Source organism: Labrus bergylta, chromosome 4 (genome assembly GCF_963930695.1).
Source record: "Labrus bergylta chromosome 4, fLabBer1.1, whole genome shotgun sequence".
Taxonomy (NCBI): Eukaryota; Metazoa; Chordata; class Actinopteri; order Labriformes; family Labridae; genus Labrus; species Labrus bergylta.
Genome location: NC_089198.1, coordinates 15,334,160 through 15,356,151, shown reverse-complemented (window position 1 = coordinate 15,356,151; position 21,992 = coordinate 15,334,160). Strand labels below are relative to the sequence as shown.

The 21,992-nt window shown below is 40.5% G+C and overlaps 1 protein-coding gene across 2 annotated transcripts in view; it reads left to right on the top strand.

Annotated features, from left to right (window-relative positions):
• Window positions 1-15,300: 15,300 nt before the first annotated feature.
• ephb3a (eph receptor B3a) overlaps window positions 15,301-21,992 on the top strand; it is a 32,252-nt gene continuing 25,560 nt past the window's right edge. The window contains exon 1 of one of the 2 annotated variants that reach the window (XM_065953834.1): window positions 15,301-15,816. In XM_065953834.1, coding sequence (XP_065809906.1) covers window positions 15,753-15,816 — 64 coding nt within the window. In that variant the 5' untranslated portion in view covers window positions 15,301-15,752. The remainder of the gene's footprint in view (window positions 15,817-21,992) is intronic. The other variant, XM_020650853.2, reaches the window with a different exon arrangement.

Here is a 21,992-nt window from a genome sequence, read left to right as displayed (position 1 = left end):
ATTGAGGTTGTATGCGCTGCCAGTGCAAAAAAAAAACACCATTAGTGTTATGCATAGTAAGAAGTGTAGTCGTTATAGTTGAGTATCAAAAACAGGTTTAATATGTATTAAAGTCTGTAAACGGATATTTGCATGTAAATGCAGAAGGTGGAATGCATCCAGGAACCCATTGGCTGTCATCAAAGAACAATTAAGCTGTTCAACTATCTGTATGTTAGTGCAGCAACAACTCATAGACATGGAAAGTGTCGGTCAGACTTTAATCAATGACCAGAGGAAGAAAGAGGAAGTATTGCCCTATAGATATCTGATGTCAGTCGTCTGGATAGGCAGTAGGCACAGGCTATATCAGAAGCTTTTCAAATATTTTCCAACCATCACAGAGGCTTAACTAACATATTGTTGTATACAGTTGATCCCCATTTAAAATGACTTCCGGATGTAATTAACTCTATGAACGACTTAATGTTGAGGTCATTCCATCTATTATTTTTCTATTCACTTGATTTAATCACCACTTCCCTTTTCAATAATAACTTAAAAAAGATGAATGGAACTCTTTCCCTTAAAACACTCACAGCATTGTCCTTTTCAAAGTGAAGGGGAAAACGGTAATTTTTCAGATTTACTTACTTTTTCAAGCAGTGAAAGCTTTAACTTATAAATCTAAATGTTAAGAGCAATCGTTCATTCTTTCTATCTGAAACACAATTTTTCAAGCACATTTTTGAGTCAATCAATGAGCACTCTGCCTACACCATCAAATCCAAGCAGCATGCCTCCATCACTGAGTCCATTAATGGATGGAGCCATGGTTGCAGAGGCTGCAGGAGTGTTTCCTGTATCACACTGGGCTCGTCTGAACGCTTATAACACTGTGTCCTCAGAGGAGAGGCTGCCAGATGGATAGTGGAGGAAACAAAGAGTATAGACGGTTCCTAACTCTTAAGTGTCTAATGTCTGTTTTTACAGACATTGGACTATTTCCCTCTGGTTTCAGGTTTGACCTGTTCTGTGCCATACAAATAAAGATTGATTGATTGATTGAAGGGTGTGTGTATGTAAAAATCAACAGGTATGTGGGAAAAAAAGATGCTAAAGGACCAATATGTAAGATATCTACTGAATGAAATCATGAAATTACCACAAAAAAACCTTCCTATCTTCAGAAATTAAGGAAACATGCTTTGTTGAAGTGTTGGGTTCTCTGACAACAATGCAGCAGACAGTATTCTTCTACGTTTAGATTCTTGTCCGGATTGTATTTGTTTTGACCAGACAAGGTAGGCAGTTTAAAGGTAGGCCTTTAAGTTTAGCGTTAAGTAGAGCTGACAGCGTTGGCCTGACGTCAAAGTCTGACCATGAGTTGATGTCAGATTCCGTCATTGGGCTAACATGAAAATCGGACTTTGCTGTCAGAGTGAAACTGATAATAATGAAAATAAAGATCCTCAATGACATATAATTAGCCTTATTGTGAGTTCACTCCCATAAACCGAAGCTAAGGTTTATTTTTTACTACTAACTACAGGTCTATTCTTATCTTCTTTTACTTCTTACTGTTCTTTTATTTATGCTCTTATCTCGTATTTATGCTCATATCTTAATCTCCTCTTAAGTTTTAACTTGGTTATTTCTTATCTTACTTACTTTGTCTATTTATGTTTCATATTTATATTTACTTTTTATTTTTATTAATATTATAGTTTTGGGTTTTTTGATCCTTTAACCACTTGCTTCTATTTATTTTACTGCTCTTACCTTCTTATTGCTGTTATCTTTTTTTTTTTTTCAGTTCTTTTAGTTTCTTACATTTTTTTTTAAATCTTTGGTCCTCTTGGTCTCAGCTTGTGTTGTTGGGTTCTTGTGTTGCCTGGGTTCTTATGATGGTTCTTGTGATGGTCGGGTTATATATGTCTGGTTGTGTATCGTGCACTTTGGGTTCTTTTCTGTTGAATTGTATTTAATTATTTTTAGTATTTTGCATTTGTTATGTTCTTGCTGTTGTTAATGTTCTTCTGTGTTTGGTTTAGTTTGCTTTGTTCTTGTTTGTCAAAGCACTTTGTAAACCTGTGTTTTTAAAAGGTGCTATATAAATAAAGTTATTATTATTATTATTATTATGTCAACCCATACAACTACCGCAGCTGTCCTGACTTCTAAAAAACAAACAAACAAGATTTCATCTTGACGGCATAAAAATCAATATTAGATAATGAATTGTAAATGTGTGTCGCGCTGACGGACAGCTGGTGTGGCGCTACACAATATGTTTCGCATTATTTCAATTCATGACAGGTGTTCAGATTATACATTTCAAATAAAGCCTGCATCTGTTATTAGAACAGAAAACATTGTATGACCCTGAACAGGAGCAACCAATATGTCCTCCCTTGACCTTAAAGTCATCGGCATACTGTAAAAAAAATAAACTGCAGCTGGCGTGCATCTGCTGTCTCTCCTCAACAGCTCCAAACTGTGTAATCCAGACTTAAATTGATCTCCTCTTTTGCAGGGATGTTAGACTTTCTGTCAGTGCTGCTGACTGTATGAAGGAGCAGCAGTGACTTTCTGTTGTAGTACCTCTCCAAACTTTGATATATGCTGTTTATAGATTCAGGCACAGTTTACAGTAGAGCATGTAGCACGAGTGCCAGTAATACTGCTTACTTCAATACTGGGGAAAGCTACTTTAGGACATCCTTCAGAAAGGTTTGTCATAGGTGACTCATAAATAACAGATGAAATTCAGTTTACTTAGCTGGTGTGTTTCTGCTCTTTCAGATGCTCTTGGTTGTGTCGCAGCAGCACTAAATGTATCATAGAGAATAATCTGCATGCAGGAAATAAAAACTATTTCCGTTTAGGGTGTATACAAAGAGAGAATCAGGAGCATAAAGCTGTTTTTCCACCTAAAGTAGTAGACTTTTAGTCCCAGGAGCTTCTTTTATGGACCTTCTTAAAGGTTTCTCTTCCCCTTTGTTACCTGTATTTCCACAGAAGTCTAGAGATTAGAGAACACAGGGCTGATTAGTACGCTGCTGTTTAAAAAAGACAAACTTTATTAGAGGAAGAATGTGCAAAATTGGACACATAAATATAGTTGAAATCAAATATATCCTATGTAAATGTCTCTCTGAGTCATGAATGTCTAATGAGAAGCGTGAGTCCCACCAGCTGTATTGTTTTTAGGTCGTGTTTACATCATGTTTACATGGACGGGATGTCCGACTCCTCTTCTTGCGTATAAAGCTGTTTTAATCAAGGACTAGAGAAAAAAAAGAATGACAGAGCCTACTCACTGCTTATTTGGATGTCAAGTTCCTTTAGATCACGCTAACATTAGCCTGCTAACAGAAGCACTCTCCCAGTCTTCTGACTACTCAAACTGCTTTTGATCCAACGCTGACTAAGCATCTTGGGGTTAAATGTCTTGGCCAAGGACACATCAGACATGTAGCTGCAGGAGCTGGAGATTGAACCCCCGACCTTCTTCTTAAGAGATGACTGACTCTACCACTGAGCCACAGCCGCCAGCTGTGATGATGTAGCCAGTTTAGCTCTACAGAAAAATTGGCAGACTTGTGTATTGTTATAGATAGATCAGCCTTCACAGACAACCTCAATCATTCTGTTGTAATTTCTCTCATCAATGATCTGTTAGACTTCAGTGATTTTAGTAGATACTCCTAGACCTGTTCCATCCACATCTTCACACTTTAATTTGTTGTTGCTGTGAGTAGCTTCTTTTTGTGTCATTGTGTAATGTGCATTTAAATGATGGGCAGCATTATGAGCACACTCCAAAATCAAGTGGGTTCATTATGCAAACTCACTGTTTTGAGATCACTAATTTGTCATTCAGTTGTCATTTTCCAATGTGAATGGCCTCCATTAAAAACCTGCTCATAATAAGTATGGAGTCTAGTTGTTGCACTTCACCTTCCACTAGGAGGAGCTCCTGTTCCATCAGTGACAGATCCTCCTCTATAGGGACGTAGAATACTGTATACCTGCTGAAGCCTGCAGAAGGTTGCGTCATTATGTAATATTTCCTGTGTCCTCGTGCCAGATAAATCTCGGTTTGTGTGGCAGCCTGCTCACTCTCCTTGCTCGGTGTCACCACCCATCGCAGGGATGAGGAGGATTGGAGGGTTCAGAGGGGGCAAACAGTCACAACCCCTCTTCATCATTACAACTACCTTTAAATTTGGCTGTGCAGTCGTTTCTGCTGCACACAAGTTTCTGCAGCATGAAATCCTCGGAGGGGTTTGGTCCCACTAATCCGCTCAAACATGATGAAATGGACCTTACTCAAGGGGTTTGACTCACACACAAACACACACACAGACACACACACACACACACACACACACACGCACACACAAACACACACACGCACACACACAAACACACACACACACACACACACACACACACAAACACACACACACTCAAGCAAGCACCCACACTCACAAGGCACGTGGCATCATCCTGACCTCATTATGAAAAGGTTTCAGAGTCTTCGACCCACAGATTGACTCATTGGCTTTTGTACACCAAGCTGATGCCCATGAGGTTGTGATTGGAGCATCTCTGGGAGAAATAGATGGCAGTGTGAGACAAAAAAACAGCGAATGTATCATAATGATCTAAAAAATAGCCATAGTAGCTTTTTTTTTTTTTTTTACTACAAAATTATCCAAAAGCAAAGTATGTCTTTATTTAACCAAATTAAGATAGTTGTAGCTAACAAGTGTAATACCGTATTTTGTGTAAGCTCGGTTAAAGTCAAACACTAAGATGTCGAAGCATTATCAATAAATGTCATATATCTAACCCTCACTAAGCATTTATTGGGATGTAAGTAAAGGAAGCGCACAGGTGCACTTTTGCAATGCTTGCGGTTCACATTCTAATGTCAGTGTCTGTGAGGTGAAAGGCTATACATAACTTCAGTAGAAAAAGATACCACTCCACCATTAACCTTTCAGGTAGAGGGCACCATGTAAAAAAATCCTCTTTATGGATTATAAATAAGAATATGATGAAGTAAGCATTTAATGCAAAAGATCTCATCCTGAGCAAAATAAAGATTTACTAAATACAACTTTGTAAAAATGTATCATATCTTTGACTCACACATGTTATCAAAAAGTGGGGGGTTTGATAATTATTTGATAATTTAACAAATAATCAATTCATTCATCAAGAGTAGGATTGTTATCGACTTTGTCTAACTCGCTCGTTTTTTAATTCTGTTTTTTTCTCTGTTTTTGGTCTCCACCAATTCTTCAGACAAAATCTAAATTCCCTTGTTGATGACTGTTTCTTCATGTTGAGTACAATGGATGTTTTTGTTTTGTTATTTTTGGTTAGAATTCAGCTGCCTGCTGTTGAATCACTAAGACTGAACTGAAAAATAAATGGAGCTTAAATAGGTTATAAAGCTCAGTGTCACTGCATCATTGATTATCTTTACTCTCATAACTGCTACAGACTGCCCCCTTGTGGCCAAAAAATAAATTCTAGGTTCAGGTTCACTTCTGTCCTTCAACTCTCCAATAACAGTCTACTTGTAATCAAGCATTGTCACATTTGGACATTGCAACTAGCCTACTTTCAAGTAATATTCAAAAACTGTTTTTCAACAGAGAGGAGAATACCTTAAGTGACCCTAAACCTTAAAGAAACTCTGAGCTCCCACCGTAATGAAGACGAAGTGTAAATCGAAGTGTGGGATTGATTTGTGGGACTGTTTAAACCTGAAACTCTAACAAAGCAATACATAGATTCTACTATTATTTTTTATTTAAAGAAACCTTTTAAATAGATACAGAGAAGAGGAAAATTGAATGTGATATTCATCTGGAATTTTACAGTTCCATATTTGTATTGATTTTCTTGTTCGGTAATGTACTTTTGATGTATTAAAATGTTTGAAATGCAGATATCAATCAATCAAACCTGCAGTGCAGAACGTTTGTCTGACAGTGAGAGATAACATGCAAACACTGCTGACTGTGATTATGATGACAAAGTCTTACAGAGTACACAACACTCACGCCCACAATTAGATAGAGACAGTTATTTCTGCAGATGTGAGACAATAAAACGACATTAAGGAGAAGTAAATGTAGTGGCTACATGGCTATGAGATTTTTTTGTCAATAATACATCTTCAATACCTCAGAATCGCCACCTTTTCTCCTTTAGTAATATACTGTTGGTGTGATTATTAACACCTAAGAATTCATATTCTGGGCTTATTTTTGGTGTTGCTGATAATTGGGAGTCCATAGTGGGAACAGAAAAGGTCACAGAACATTTGTACAGGTTGAAGTATCCTCGGGGGGTGGGGGGTGGGGGGGGGGGAGCATGTGAGTGGCCTCTGCAGCGATCTGCTCAGCAAGCTTGATAATTTAAAACCTGAAGTGGAGGATGCTGCTGCTTGAGTCAAATAATTTTGCAGGTTGTGCAGGGTGAGGAAATACTTTGTGTGGACCTTTTCAGCTGCTATAGAGTGACTGCCAAACCAAGAGGGGACACATCGGAACAGACAATTTTTTACTGTGTACGACGCAAACACTTCTGACCCCAATTACTCCATCTGTGGCAGGAAGGAGCCACTTGTTGAGGAATATAACATGTGATGAAGAGGTCAGTGGTGCCTCAGGCTTCCAGCTACAGAACATTAGCATGTGTTAATAATTGTTGTAGAAAAAGCGTTGGGTGTCACGTTTCTCATCTAGAACAATAATTACAAGATGGAAGCTCATGCATGAACACAATGTATTCAGCAGGTAAACCGTCTTCTGACAGACCTCTAAAGAACACAGTCTCACACAGGGTGGCTCTTGGGAAACTAGGTCTCTGAAGGGGGGAAAAGTCATTCATTATAATGCAGTAGTTAGATCTTACGAGTCATTTGACTGGACAAGAGGAATTTCCTGAGCGCTGATATAAAGCACAACATCATAGGCTCTTAAATGTCTGGCACTCCTCCTCAGGTGTTCTTAATAATAAAACATCAAATCAAAATGTTGTCATTTAAAATGTATCGAACTGTAAACCATGTATTTCATCAAATAACATTTTAATTGAACTATGAACAGTTTAGTATAAACATACTCATAGTAGCAAGATTAGAGGAAAACAGTTATAGTAGTTGCTTGGCAACAGACCAGACGCTTTAGCTACTACGGAGCAAGTTCAACATACCCAACACACCCCATCCTCTTGGTTATCTGGCTTCACGTTCCCTGACAGCTAAGATCCTGTGAAGCTGGTTATCAACTTGAAAAGTTCACCAAGGGTTTCTAGAAGTGCGTGTACATAAAGGAATATTCTTTCCAGCTTATGACCAATCAAAAAAAATGAACAAGTCTAACCATCAGCTGATAGTCATATTTTACAATCCCAGACAAAACTTTGAAATCAGGAAAAAATGAAACATTTTAACTTATCACCCAGACTAAAATCACCACAACTGCAACAGCAAATACAGGAAGAACAAGTGGTCGTAGAAAAAATGGTGAGTGTGAATGTGCAAATTGAGACTTATAATATCACTTTCCATCATTCGTACACAATAAAATCTGACAATATTACCACCTGGTGTTGATAAAAAATAATATAAGAATGTTACTGAAATATGCATGCATGTTTTACTTAAAGTAAATTGGGTACAAAGTTTCAGTTCTTTAATCATTCTCTGATGAAGGTTGATGAATACCTTCACAAATATATTTCATTTTCTTCATAGGGTTGGCCCCAGAGTTAACCCTGAAGTTAATTTCTGCTGTGTTTACTAAAGTTTACTCACACCCCGTCGTGCTGTTCTTCTATTACCAACTCAAAGTTGTGCTGATATTCTGTACGACAGCACTCCCTCTCTTGTGATATAGGCTGTAAAAAAAAAACAGTTTTAAGCTCATACAGAACCACAAATGTGTTTACAAGACACACGCAGCATGGCACAATGTCTTTCACTCTCCAAACTCTGTTATCTAATTTGTCTCAGTCATGTTTGATCACGTTCCTGCTCCATCTCAGCTGATGAAAAACAATTGTCTGTATTCATTTACTGCCTCCACTACTCCCTCGTCCTCTCCTCTGCCTTCCTGTGGGAGCCCGGTTGGCTGCGCTCTAGGCTGGTGAGAGATGTGAACATAGAAAAATTAGCAAACACGCCAAAGCCTGTAATTGTTAAATTGCTGCAAATGGACCCCATGTGAGCCAGGCAAATAAACTCAGAAATCAACACAGCTTACCCAGACTCAGTTTATCTAAATTCCAATAGTATGCTCAGTAATGGAAAAACACTGTAGAAATGCCATTTCAAATAGACCCCGATGTAATCCCCTGCCCACTGGGGTCCATTTAATCAATGCTACAGACATGAGCATAGAGGAGGAACAGTCTGCAAATGGAAGTGGAGTTCTGAGTCAGCTCACAGGAGATTAAAAAGTAGAGGTGGATGAATAATGGAGGAGGAGAATGGTGGGAAAATTGCCGAATGTGGCGAATCATCAATAACGCCTCCTGTGAATAATTCTGAAGAAAAAAAGACTTCTGCTGAAACTGTCTGTGCCCACTAAAATGGAATTGTGCTTAATTAGTTTTTTGCTGTGTATTGCCTCACTCTCTGGATGAGCACTCTTTATTTCAGAAGTAAGCCTGCGCTCATTTGTGCCTGAGATTAGCTGCAATCCTGAAATCTCCTGCTGAAATCCCCCCACCGTTATGCAAGCTCCTACACAATAACTGACAGCTTTCCACTGATTAGCTGTGACGTTTTGGGAGTCAGAGGAAGTGCAGCCGTACCTGGAGCTGTGGCTGACAACGAGAGGTGTAGATTCAGAAAAAGCTCCCAAAAAACCAACACCAATTCATATTTAATCAATCAGCCGTGCAGCGAGCAACACACTGACAGGAGTTTGTGAAAAGCCCAGCAGTGACCGTGCCCCTGAGCAACCAGCTAACAGCCAGCTCCCTGTCTGATCGTAATCATGTATCATTACTTCTCCAATCAATGAAGCAGAACGCCACTCCTGCACTATTTCATGTCACGATTCAGCAGAGCTGGTGAGGACTCTGAGCTCTTCATTTTGGCCTCGTTAGCAAACAAACGGAGCTCTGACTGACAATGACAGATATTCAGACATATGCAGAATAATGTGAAAACTCCTTGGGCAAAGTCTTTTCCTGTTTTTCCCTCATTATCTATCCGTGTTGTCGCCCATTAACTTTGTCCCCCGGTGTTTGTTGACAGATCGTTTTCTGCTTTTCTCACATTAGCAGCCCTAAAGAAAAAGATTAACAACAACTTTTTGTTATTGTTCAGAGAGTGAATCTGTTAGTCTCATGGCCACATTCTTTTTCAGCTTTGCCTTGTGGTTGTGCTCATATATTCTCCGTGACATATTGAGGTTTAAGTCTGTAAATACCATGTTGTATTGAGAGGAATAGTTTGACATTTTGTGGGAAATGCTTATTTGTGTTCCTGCTGGGAGCCGGATAAGAGTATTGATACCAATTTTAGTCTTTATATTAAAGCTTGCAGCAGGTCAGCTTAGTTTAGCTTAGTTTAGCTTAGCTTGGCTTAGTGCAAAAACAAACAAAAGCTTACAGTACCTTCAAAGTTAAGTAATTCATTTATAGTGCCTGCTTTATTCTTATCTTATCATTTAGAGATATGTGTGAAAACAACAATTTATGATGTGAGGAGAGTCCCTCCACTGGCTCCCAGTTACTGCTCACATCAAATATAAATTCTGCCCCTCACTTACTAAACAGCCACAAAAACACTCCTTCTTGCCCACTACGCTCTGCCAATTAAAGGCGTCTAAATCATGTACCTATACCTATATAAATATTAATAGATGGCGCCTGAGTGATGTCATCCATCTGTTACTGGAGGGGGCTCTGGAGGCTCATCGCTCATGCTGGAAATCCTGTCTCAGTCTAACTTTCAGTCTACCTAATGACAGACTGAGCGCTCGCTAAGGAGGTTTTTAAGCCTCCTGTCAAACAGTTACATCACGCCCATCTGTCAATAAGGTCAGCTATGCGCCTAACTAAGGATAACACGTAGGCTATGATTCATAAAATCAAAATGGAATGAAAGTTCACCCCCTGTACAATGTGTTCCCATGAGGACAATAACTTATCAGACCAATGTCGTTTTTTTGTACCAGGCTGTTAACATGTTAATTTCTGCTGTAAAAACTGACATTTTTGAATGTGGTGTGTATGTGACTGCAGATACTTCTGCAGCCAGCCTCAAGTGGACTCTCGACAAATTGCAGGATTTTGCACTTCCACATTAGCTTCATTTTTCCAACACTGTGGGTTTCCCCTTGGTCTGATCCTGGGCCCTAAGTCTCTAGCTAGACTGTTCTCCTCTGCTGCCCGCTGGTGGTGGAAGGAGCTACCAAACTCCATTCGATTTGCAGAGTCCCTTTTGCATCTTTAAGAAAAAGCTCAATTAATGATATTGATGATATTGATTTTCATAATTGTGATGGTCTGAACTCATTCTCTCGTTCACTGCTTCCCACTTGCTATATAAGGAGTGTAGGGAAGACAGTACATAGCGAGCTTATCCCAAGATGACGGAAATACTTTAGAGCCCAGTTCACACGTGCACAAAACACATGCAAATTCCCACAAATTTCCGGGGTTACCTTCATGTATAAACACAAATGTCTAACCCTGACTTTGCCTGGATTCATTTCGAGCCAGTTCCCATGTAAAATGAGCATCAAAATAAGTTGGGGGAGCCTATGCGGGAATGCAGCAGGTAATATTCAGGAAAATTCCCAAGGGGAAGGGTTTAGATAACATGATTTCATATGTCAGCAAGCGACTGGTGCGATTAATGAAGCTGCTTTATTTTGGTTTCTGCTTTCCATTTTTTTTTAAATCTTTTATCTTTACTGTGAACACATCCAATGACACTTGATATAGAGGCAACAACTGCCATCATTGCATAAGTCTGTTGCTCGTCCTCCATCTTGGCGCGTCCTTTTTTTTACGTCATGGCTTACCTCCTGAGAATTAATTCATAAAGAAATAAAAGTGAGATGAAATCAAAGCTCAAAATCAAAGAGGAATGTATGTATGATTGTATGAGAAAACATTGAACCAGAATTCATTCATTATTCATATACGTATTGCAAAACCTGTTTACAGCTGACATAATCCATATCATGCCTTTATGTAGGATACATGTAAATTATGCATCTAAGAAGAATTTTATGGATTATTATTATTATTATTATTATTATTATGCATCATGGATTTTGGTTTCATGCTTTACATTAGCTGCTAGATGGGTGCTTAACGTAGAAACTTAAACATACTGTGTGCATATGAGCCTGAGCAAAGAACTTAAAGATTCATGCAAAATGAATAGAGAAGCGGCTGCAGATATATGATCCCCGAGTAGTCTTCACATGCACACAAACTGCCTATGTGCACATACATGTTTATTACACACACAGCGCGGTGGACTGGACAGACTCCAAAATTCACACAAGTAGTTTGCAGCAGACTGTCTGGCTTTGTGGAGATTTTCTGTCATCCCTTCTTGTCAGCTTAACACTACTGTCCCACAGAGCCGGTTTTCATTCCCTCCACCTCAGCCGCAGCGCGTCATGTCTCCTCTCCATGCTCTGTAAAATATGTACTTTTCCCCCTGAGCCTGAGAACTGATTTCTCATCTGCGGCAGGGATGGGAAGACTCTCCAGAGCAGCAATTCTTTATTCTGCCTGTCGCGGCAACAACTGAAGCACACACAATCCCTGTACAGTCAGCAGCTCAAATCTTGGGATTTAGCTGCCAGTTCATCATGTTTGAGGGGGGTGAAAGGTTGAACTGGAACAACACCTGAAGACACAAAACAGATGAACTCTAACACTTGTCTCTATGGACTCTACTGACTTTACTGAAAAGCAGTTAGAAAGCATTTTACTTCACTCATAGAAGGCAAATATAATAGGCTTGGCACACTTTGCAATCCCCTTCAGTCAGAATTTGGCTTGTCAGGTTATTTCAAATATGAGCAGGAATGAAAATGTACTGCACTGTGTACTTAAGACATTGGGGGAATTCAAGGACTGTTATGAAGCTGCAGTGATTAACAGATTTGTAAATTGTGTCCAAAACACTCTCTCAGTCTCCCAGGAGCTTCTTAAACACACAAACAAACAAGCAAGTCATGAGGCATTTGCAACAAATAAGAACCACATGTCAGCAGAGACGCTTATTTTGCACCGTCACTTGGTATTAATAAATTACCTGTTCATTAAATCTGCACTGTTGCTGCTGGAAGGGAAACTGCTTGGCCTTTTTTGGGGGGGTCTTAGGTTGTGTATATCCGGTTAAAGAGAGCTGTCCATCACTGGTTTCAGTAGTGGAGGCTGACCCAAGCCTGCTGGGAACTGAACTGTAGTTAATTAGTGCACAAAGCCGGGGGGACAAAAGAAACTTTGGGGTGGAGGTGATTTGGGGAGTTCCTTGGAAGTATGGGGGATGTGAAGGGGGAGTGAAGGGGGATAAAAAGGGGGGACTTTGGGGGGTACTTTGCATGTGTGTGTTCCTGTGTCTGGCTGCAGCAGGAGGGGGGTATAAAGCAGTGGGTGTGCGTGCACATAGAGGAATGAATTAGCAGTGTGAAGGGGAGCCTTGTCCCTGAGCTGCTACCAGCACATTCACACGAACGCACGCACACACACACACACACACACGCACACACGCACACACACACACACACACACACACACTGTGTCTCCACTGGAACCCGCTAAGGGGACAAAAGACCGGGTGGGTCTGCTGGAAAGAGACCCAAAAGCAGAGACTGCAAGAGACTGAAAAAGGTCAAAGTATGACATGAACTAATGAGGACAGACAGTCTGTCAGGACACTGATCTGAACCATCACTCTGATGTGCAGGACTGTATCGTCTTTCATAACCTCCAACGCACAAGACAAACCTGATTGTAATGTGTCGGAACCTAACAAGTGTTCCAAGAGCCATGCAGGTCGTGTCTGTGAGACAAATTGTTACTATATTTGGTAAAGACTTGATGCAAGGTGTGTTTTAGATATTAGCTCATTCTTGAACAGAGTGGAAAAATCTAATGAAGTTAATTTTATGTCTTTAAAAAAGTTCCCCTTCAATTAATAATCAAACAAAGACTACATAAAGTTTTTTTAAATAGATATTTTTGACAAATCAAATCATTTTCAAGCAACAACTTAGAAAGTAATAAATCATGAAGGCACACAATTTATTTGGTGGTTATATTCAATGTTTTTATAACACAATGTAAAATAATGGTACAGGCTATAAGAAAAACATATAGGAAGGCAATGTATATTCATATTCAACCATTTTAATCACCAAATATGCTCACATACCAATCGGAGGTCAAATTAAATATAGATAAATTTGGCTGAATTTTAAACATTATAAGTGAGCTGCTGTAGAACTGTAGTTGGCTCATGTTGGCAAAGCTGAGCCTCATGATGTGGCTCACTGCGAGGAGCTGAGTCCCCCTTTATAAAACCCAGTTCATGTTCCAGTAAGGCCTTTATTTATTTGTCTGTGCTGAGATTTGGTGGCGTTAATGTAGGCCTCTCTCTAAATTTAGACTTTCATCTGATGGATCAGAACATTCTCAAATAGGCTATTGGTGATTTTCAAACACACAAGAAGCCTTCTTGTTGTTGCATTTGCTCCATGTGTGCGCCCAATCACAGGTGGTAACTTTGCAGTGTCGGTCTCCATGGCCGCTCACGCTCAGCAACCCGCGGGAGGCGCTGTCTGTCCATTGTTATCAAAGCTCCTATTGACGTTTTCCTCCACAGTCCGTTTGATGCCAGAATTGATCCGCATTGAGCGGAGCGTCCATCCCGGTGATACCTGCGACCAGCACGGACACACACTGCGGGCTGGTGGCCACTTCTGTGTGCTGACCAACCAACCAACCAACCGACTATCCTCCTCCTCCTCCTCCTCCCCCTCAATCTCCGACTCCCCCCCACCCCTCGACCTGCGTCAAGCTTATTGAAGACAAATGGAGAAAACCCGGAAGTTTGGGACTTTTCACTCCAAAATAAAATGTAGGCTATGAAACGTCTTACTTGGAATTACATGATAGTGGAGATCTCATCACCATTAGCAGTGACGTCAGAACTATGTAGATTGTGAGGTAAAAGGAAAAAAAGGTGCCATGGCCCATGACATCACTGATGAGGGTGAGGTCAGCTGCTGTTCTCAGTTAGGTATGACTCACCTTTTTCTCAACATCAAGGTGGCTACAAGGTACTCACAAAGAATATGCAAAAGGTGGTAATACAACATTTGTGTGGTTATTGGTATTGTGAAAATGTTTTGTGAATGTGAAATAGTGGCAAGGTTAAAAAAAAAAAATCGATTCTGAATCAAAACAACCCGACTAAGTTGAAAATGATCAGTTTGTTAGTTGATAGCAATGAATAGATTTTAGACTGAACTTATTGTTATATACAAGAATACCATAATTCATTTGAATGTGAATCACAGAACATATCGAGTACCAGACAATAAATGTCAAAAGAAATATCTGCAGTAATAAGTTCGCTCGACCTTTAAAAATATATATTTTAAATCATTGGGCTCTACTTGCAGATGATGTAAACTTTTTTGATCCCTTATAACAAAATTGATTTATTTTAGAAGGCGAAGATATACAAAAAAAGAAGAACAGATTTATTAAATTAGACTTTTCACAGTTTAAAAAAAATATAATGTAGTTAGTGTTTACCAATATATATTTCAAATTATTAAATGGATCCGAATAAACATTAACCAAATTAAAAAAAAAAAAAAAAGATTAAAATAAAAATAGTCTTTAATGCAGTCATTGAATTAACAATAAATAGAAAAAAAGAGGAGACAAGATGAGCTAAAATAGGCCTCCTGTTGTCACTGTATTCATACAATGACATCTTTTTGGTTAAACTATAACAGCAGCGTATATAATGTCGAACATTTGATTTTTAGGCCTATTAACCTAAAATCAAAGAAGGCTATTAAATCACAGCACATTGACACCATATTGGCGATAAGTCCCAAGATGTGTGCTGTTTTCCCTCAAACATATAAATATATAAAAATATTATGAAGTTGTAAATGTTTCGTAGCAGCTATTATTTTGAAACTCTTAGCCGGAAGCCGTACATTTTATTGTTTCGTTCTTGGCGCTGCCTGAGCCCCCAGCCCCCCCCTCTCTGTGTCTGGGTCCCCACTGTTGCCATTCCGACGCACATCCCTCACATACGAGCAACAGCTCTGCGGAGTTAACCCGAAGAGGACTCCACGGACCCTCAGAGACCACTTCACGAGCGGGTTTCCCCTCCTTTAAGCTCGGGGCGAGCAGCAGCACAGAGATGCGCTCCTGGACAGAGGTTCTGTTTGGGTAAAGTGAGATTTAAACAAAAAAAAAAAAAAAAATGAGACAGAGCAGCACCGCATTCACCCTGAGTCTGGAGGAATAACCCGGGAAGCGCTCGGTTCTGGTGGAGGATTGTGGAGGTGGGAGAGAGAGGTGTGGGGGGGAATGGGAGTCTTCATCTGTGCCGAAGACATGAGCATGATTGGAGGGGGGAGAAAAAGCTCGACTGTGGCGCTCCGTGTGTGAGTGTCCATCCATCTGGAGGGTCCAGTCAGCACACCTTTCTTCATGTTGCAAAAGCCTATTTTATGACAATGGATTACTTGCTGTGGGTGTGCAGCCTCGTTGTGCCCGTGGTGCTGGCTGTAGAAGGTAGGTCGTGTTTTATATTTGTGTCTACTTTTGTGTCCCGTGGATGAACAATGGGGATGCTTGGATGCATCAGAATTTGGCAGTAAAAAACCCCTTTGTCTCCATAAAAAAAAAATACCTTAAACACAAAGAAAAATCTGAAATGCAGAAAAGCACAGATTGTGTTTTTTCTTCTACCAATTTCACTCATGTTTATGTCGAAGACCAGTCCTTCCATAGCCCTCTGTAAACCACACTCCATTCATGTTTTGGTTAATTAAAGCTGTTAATATGAAGCGGCCCGCTCTGTTAAATGGGCAATTCCGCTGAGTGTCAATTTGCTGTGTGATTGTTGCTCATGTGCACATGTATCAGCACGCCTCGTTCCCCCTGTGTTTAGTGTGATTATTGTTTATGTGTGTGCACTGACGTCCAAGTGTTTCCTATGCTGCATGAAGGACTGCCCTGTTGCTATTGTCCCCTGTTGATGTCACACCCACGAGCTGAGGAAGCCCACCTTGCCCCACCTTTTCGAGGTTAGATTCACACCCTGGAGACATTCCAGAGGTTTGTCCCTTTAGTGTCACCGTACCAACAGGACACACACTCTTCGTATGATGAACGCCAAAAGGTCTGGCGGGGTTCAGGAGAGTGTGTGCGTTTTAAACAGAGACCCCGAGGTGGATCAATCGCGGGCCCCTGGAGTGCCACGGGGACACACATGCGAAACATATTAGTGGACAAGTGTGAATTAAAGGTCAATGGCTTAACAAGTAAGCTGCAGCCCCTGAAGCTCTCTCCATCACCAGGGGAGTGGTGCTCAAGGGAGAAGAAGCCCCCCCACCACCACCATCACCACCACTGCTCCTACCCACCCTCACCCTGGTGACGACTCCCTTTTCTCAGAGCTGTAGCTACAATTCTCCTCCCTCCCTCCCGGTCCAATCTGCCTCTCCTGGACCGTGGCCAGCCTGATCCCTCATCAATTCTGGTGTCAGCGAGTAAATCAATGCGGCGGCAGCAGCCCTCCAAGTCCCAGTGGGCTCTGACGCCGTGACGATCAGCCCCCGTTTCCCCCGTCCCCCCCCCGTTCCCCCCCCCCCAAACCAGACAACTAAGTGTTACTCAAAGCTCAGGGGTTAACTAATGTTTGTCCTCTGAGGATCAACATGAAGGGCAGATGATTGCATGGCCTTTTTTAAACTCTTCCTGCTTACTCAGTGCATTTGTACACATGGCTTGAATCTGGATTTAGTTTTTTTTTTTTTTTTTTTTTTCAGATTGGCAAGCACTGCAACTTGGAGTGTATTTACTAAAGCTGATACACTAATGACTTATCTCCAATTCACACCAGCAGACTGCAGTAAAAGCCTCAGCACTTGTGACACTTTTATGTTGTATTACTCTCATTTACAGTCGGCGTTTACTGTACTCTTATTTTAAAACGCTCGTAAGCTAGATGGACGACCACTCAGGAAGCATTTTGTAAAATCATCTACAGCATGTTTATGCGTGTCATGCAGGGAAATGCTTCAAGATTACTGATGGTTTTCACATTTCACTGCTTTCTTCGCATCAGGATATCAACACAAATCATTGTTTGTTGACCTGTGAAAGCAGATGCAAGCAGCCCTGAAGAGAGATTGAATTAGGTCAGCTTGACTTGTTCAAAAAGAGCTCATCAAGCGTCCAACTGAGCATCACTGTCGACTGTTATCACTCTGCTTCTATAGAGGGAAGCACGCTCCAAAATACAAATGAACCTCTGCTTGGAATGAGCTCACAAGTCACTTTATTATATGCTGGTACACCAGCACCTATTTATAGTCGGGCATTTGATCATCCTCTGATCGCTGATGATGATGATGTTTGGCTGTTAATATTTCATATGTTTGCTTGTTGGCAGCGAGTGTCAGCGTCGTACAAGGCGAGGCCTCCCTTTCATGCTGCACCCTCTCTCTTACAAAGTGAATAAAACATTAGCATGTGTGGGCTCCCAGAGCGCACTGAGAATGCACGGTTGTGTGGCATTTTGGCTCCAGCGGGCAATCAAAAAAACAAAACAAAAAAAAAAAGCACTAAATGCCACGGGTGGTGATGCTCTAAAGTTCCCACTGCAGCATTGTTTTCTTACCCCGGGGGGAAGAACGACTCCGGCGCTGCTGTAGTTTTATGGGAGAGGAGGGGGCAGATTTTCTGGATTTGAGTTATAGCAGCCAGGCGATCTCAGAGGCATTGTAAATTTGACAGTAGGGGGGGGGGGAGAACTGTGGAACAAATGGGATCTTTTTCAATCTTAAGATTTAGTGAGATGGTGATAACACACTTCAGGTAAAGAGAGTTGTTGTTGGAGGAACCTTTTACAGACTGGAATTTGAGTGTTCTTGGGCAAATCACAAGACGGGACTCAGATGTTCAGCTTGAGGATACTTACTGTCGGCCCCTTCTGCTGCCTTCTGTAAGAAAACTGTCCCCTCTCACTCTAATGTAAGGTCAAATATCATGCTAGGACTGAATCTACTATAAGTGAGTAGAGTAGTTTGTTTGTAGGAATGCAGCCTAGTATTGGTTGAACATTGTTATCAGCCCCGTTGACAGATATTCGCCCAACGGCCAATGTGCCATTCAACATTCAGTAGCCGGTCTGTCTGTTGCGTTGCCTCAATTGAATACTGGCAAGCTAGTGTAGCTAACTGCTGATTTAGAGAAAGTGTTTTTTTTAATTGGGCAGAAGTAATCACCTGTTGGCCTGAAATCTGTTTTCATTATCAAATGTGGAACACAAAGTGGCAGCGTGGAGGAGAGACAACAGCATTTAGTTTGTAAGATGTGTTCCAGTGACATCACAAGAGGAGGGACTACTAACGACACTTTGAATACATCCAATCGCATTGCTCACTTGAACAACAGACCGAGAGAATAACAAAGAGGTGATGAAAAATATAGCACATGTTGCATGTTTAGCACTTTTAGAAACAAGAGTTTGTAAAGTACTTTGACGAAAGAAAAAGCGAAAACAAGATCATCAGAAGGCAACGCAACAAGTGGAACCCAGAAAACATCGTGAAACACGAGGACAAGAGGACCAAAGACGCAAAAACAAAGTTGAGATAAGACGGGGGGGGGGGGGGGGATGATGAAGGATGAGGACACAAAAACACACAAATTACAACAAATTCAAACTTAAAAAAATATGACGTCATTTCGCTGGAGGGAGTCATGTGTTTTTAAGGTGTGATTGAAAAGATGCAACTGACTCCTGGAGCCGTACGTTCTCTGGCAGGTTGTTTCAAAGTTGAGTTGCCTTAAAGGGAAAATCACAGTCCTCCTTTTGATTTAAACCTCGATTCTAAATAGAGAGGGAAGGTGGAGGATATAAGGCTGCACATTGAATCATACGGTGACATGTGAAGTACCACACCTTTTCTTCCCTTTTACTAATTCTGATAGCTGCACTTCAGTATTGACACAGAGTTCCCCTCAAAGATAGAGTGTAAAAAACTACAGCTGAAACCTGTAGATTTTCAGGGACAATTTATTTTTAAGGTTTCCAGTTGTTGCTTTGACTGATGTTCTCACAGATAACTCAATTTGTAATTGGGTTGTTATCAGAGGTAGATACAGAAACCAGTTTAGGTACTTTTATGCGTAACCTTTAAAACAGCCGTATTCTTTAAAAAGAAATGACTTCTCTTTCTCTATCGCAAAGTCAAAGGTCAGGTTTTGGATACAAATGGTACCTGTAGAGCTGCTAGAGCTCAGCAGGGTGAAATCCTGCTGTTTTGGACCCAGATTGGACGGATGCACCATGCTTGGTGCGCCGCTGTGTGAGGAGAAGCCTGTTCTAAAAGAGTATCAGCTCAGACCTGTGGTTAGCTCAGGATGAGCGGTTCTGTCTCTGTGTTGCCTCCAGGCACCAGGAGAGAGAAGAGGGAATTGGGTGACGCAGCGGTTCAGACACCCAGGGGACAAGCTGGATCAGCGGCATGAAGTCCAGGAGTGATCAGTCAGCTGTGGGCCTCACAGGGCTGAGGGTAGCCAGGCAAAGACAACAGACGCTGATTTCCCTGATTAGTTCCTCCTCTCCGTCTCAAGTCGTGCTAATCAGTAAAACAAGCTTGTTCGCAGTCGTGGATTTAAGCTCGACAAGTGAAGTTATTAACTGCTGCCGCTCACGTCCTCACACTCACACGTACAGAGGGTGCTTTTAAACGAATAGCAGGATTTGTTTTTGTATTTAAAGCTCAGATTTACATTTGCTTTCTGCATAAATGTTACTCATTAAACAATATGCAGAGGTTAATGCAGTCCCTGTTGTAAAAAGATTGACAAATGTTTATTTAGTGCAGCACTTATAATCTGTTTATTCAAACCTTTACAGAAAACACTTTTATCTGCCAATCAAAGTCTGCTTATTAATCACATGACTTCTTAATGCTGGGGTCCCCGCACTCACTGCAAAGACATTTCAAATCACTGTCAGTTTAAAATGACTAATCAGAGCTTCATATGTGAAGACGTTGTTGTTAACTCAGTTTAAAATAAAAATGTCCCCCCGTTTTAAAAAGAAAGGACATTTTCAGAACACTGGATCAGCTTGAAAACAGAACATCCTCTCATATAAATAATATATAACATTATTATTTTTATTTGTATATCTTTCATGATGCCACATCACTTCTGGATGTTTTCAGCCTTGATTATTTCTTAGAGGTTGAAACAGTAAGTGATGAATGAGCCATGCTTTATGTTACTTCTGGAAAACCTTAAAACTTGGGTAAATGCGTTATTTGCCTAATTGTGAAGCATTAGAAGAGAACATCAAAACCCCTTTGTGTCTGTCAGGCTAAATAAGAAGCTACAATCATCATCAGCTTAGCTTAGCAACTAAAACCTTGATACAGGGGTAACATGCAAGCCCAGCTCTTCTGAGTGGTCTCTATCTGGGCCTGGGGTCTTTGCTAGGGCCGATATCAACAATTTGGTGACCAATATCGATATTGGGGAGAAAAGAAATCTGATACTGATATATCGGCAAATCTATCTTTCTTAGATCTATGAAATCTATAGAGCTACATAGATATAAATACACATTTATTGTGTTGATCCCTGAAATGCAGTTATCATCAACACTTGTGGAAAAGATATATAATGAAGACAAGATGGTCACTCAACTGGAAAGAAACTGTCCACGTACGTGCGTCACTGCTTAACACTCTGGAGAGTGATAATGCTTTTTGTAATCCATATAGTACACTCTGCTGGTGAAAGAGAACAGATAGTTTAATGAAACTCAAATGAAATGCTATTTGACTGGTGAATAAATCTACTAACTTCAGTGCATATGTGGATTAAAATAGCCGATACCTATATTCACTGGATACGCTGATATCGGCCGATGTTATCGGCTGACCGAATAATCGGTCGGGCTCTAGTCTGTGGTTCAACGTGGCTGCTCATAATAACACACAGGGTTGTGTCGTTCGTTCATACTTTTATACAAATTAATTAAATAAATAAAAGTATGATGGCCTGTGCCGTATCAAAGTGCTGGGCAGGTTTTTGTTAGCAGGCCAGCTGTAAACGTGTTTGCCTGTCTTTGCGCTGAGCGTAAGCGTACTAGTTCTACCCTTAACTTTAGTGTATAGACATTAGGAAGCCTGGTATCAATTTCTTTATTGTACTCTTACAATAAATCACATTAGCATATATCCTGTAAATGCCAAACTGCTCCTTTGAGTTTGTGTTCTCATGTTATTAAGTGCTGCTGAATTTTCTATAGACTCGTCAATTGTGACATTATTGTGATGGAGAACAAAAGGATCTGAGAAGGTTTCATAAATAGTTGATCACTTTACATCAAACACAAGTTGTCAGCTCTTGTCAGCTTGTTTTCATTTACACACAAAGTGAAGCTCATTTGCATAGAAACAAAGAAACCATGAAGTTTTACTACTAACTTTCAGCCTCACCACTGACTGCAGAGTAAACGTTGTCCTATGGAGCACTAAAATGACTTCTCATTTTAGTGCTCCATAGGACAATCACACTCACTGTGGAGCATTGTTTACCATTACAGATTGCATCTCTCCTGTTGAATTCTTAGTTTGTTCCAGCTCCTTAAATTTAGTCTGATTTTTTTTTTTTTTTTTATATTTTCAACTTTACTCTCAGAAGTTTTTATGCTTTTTCACATT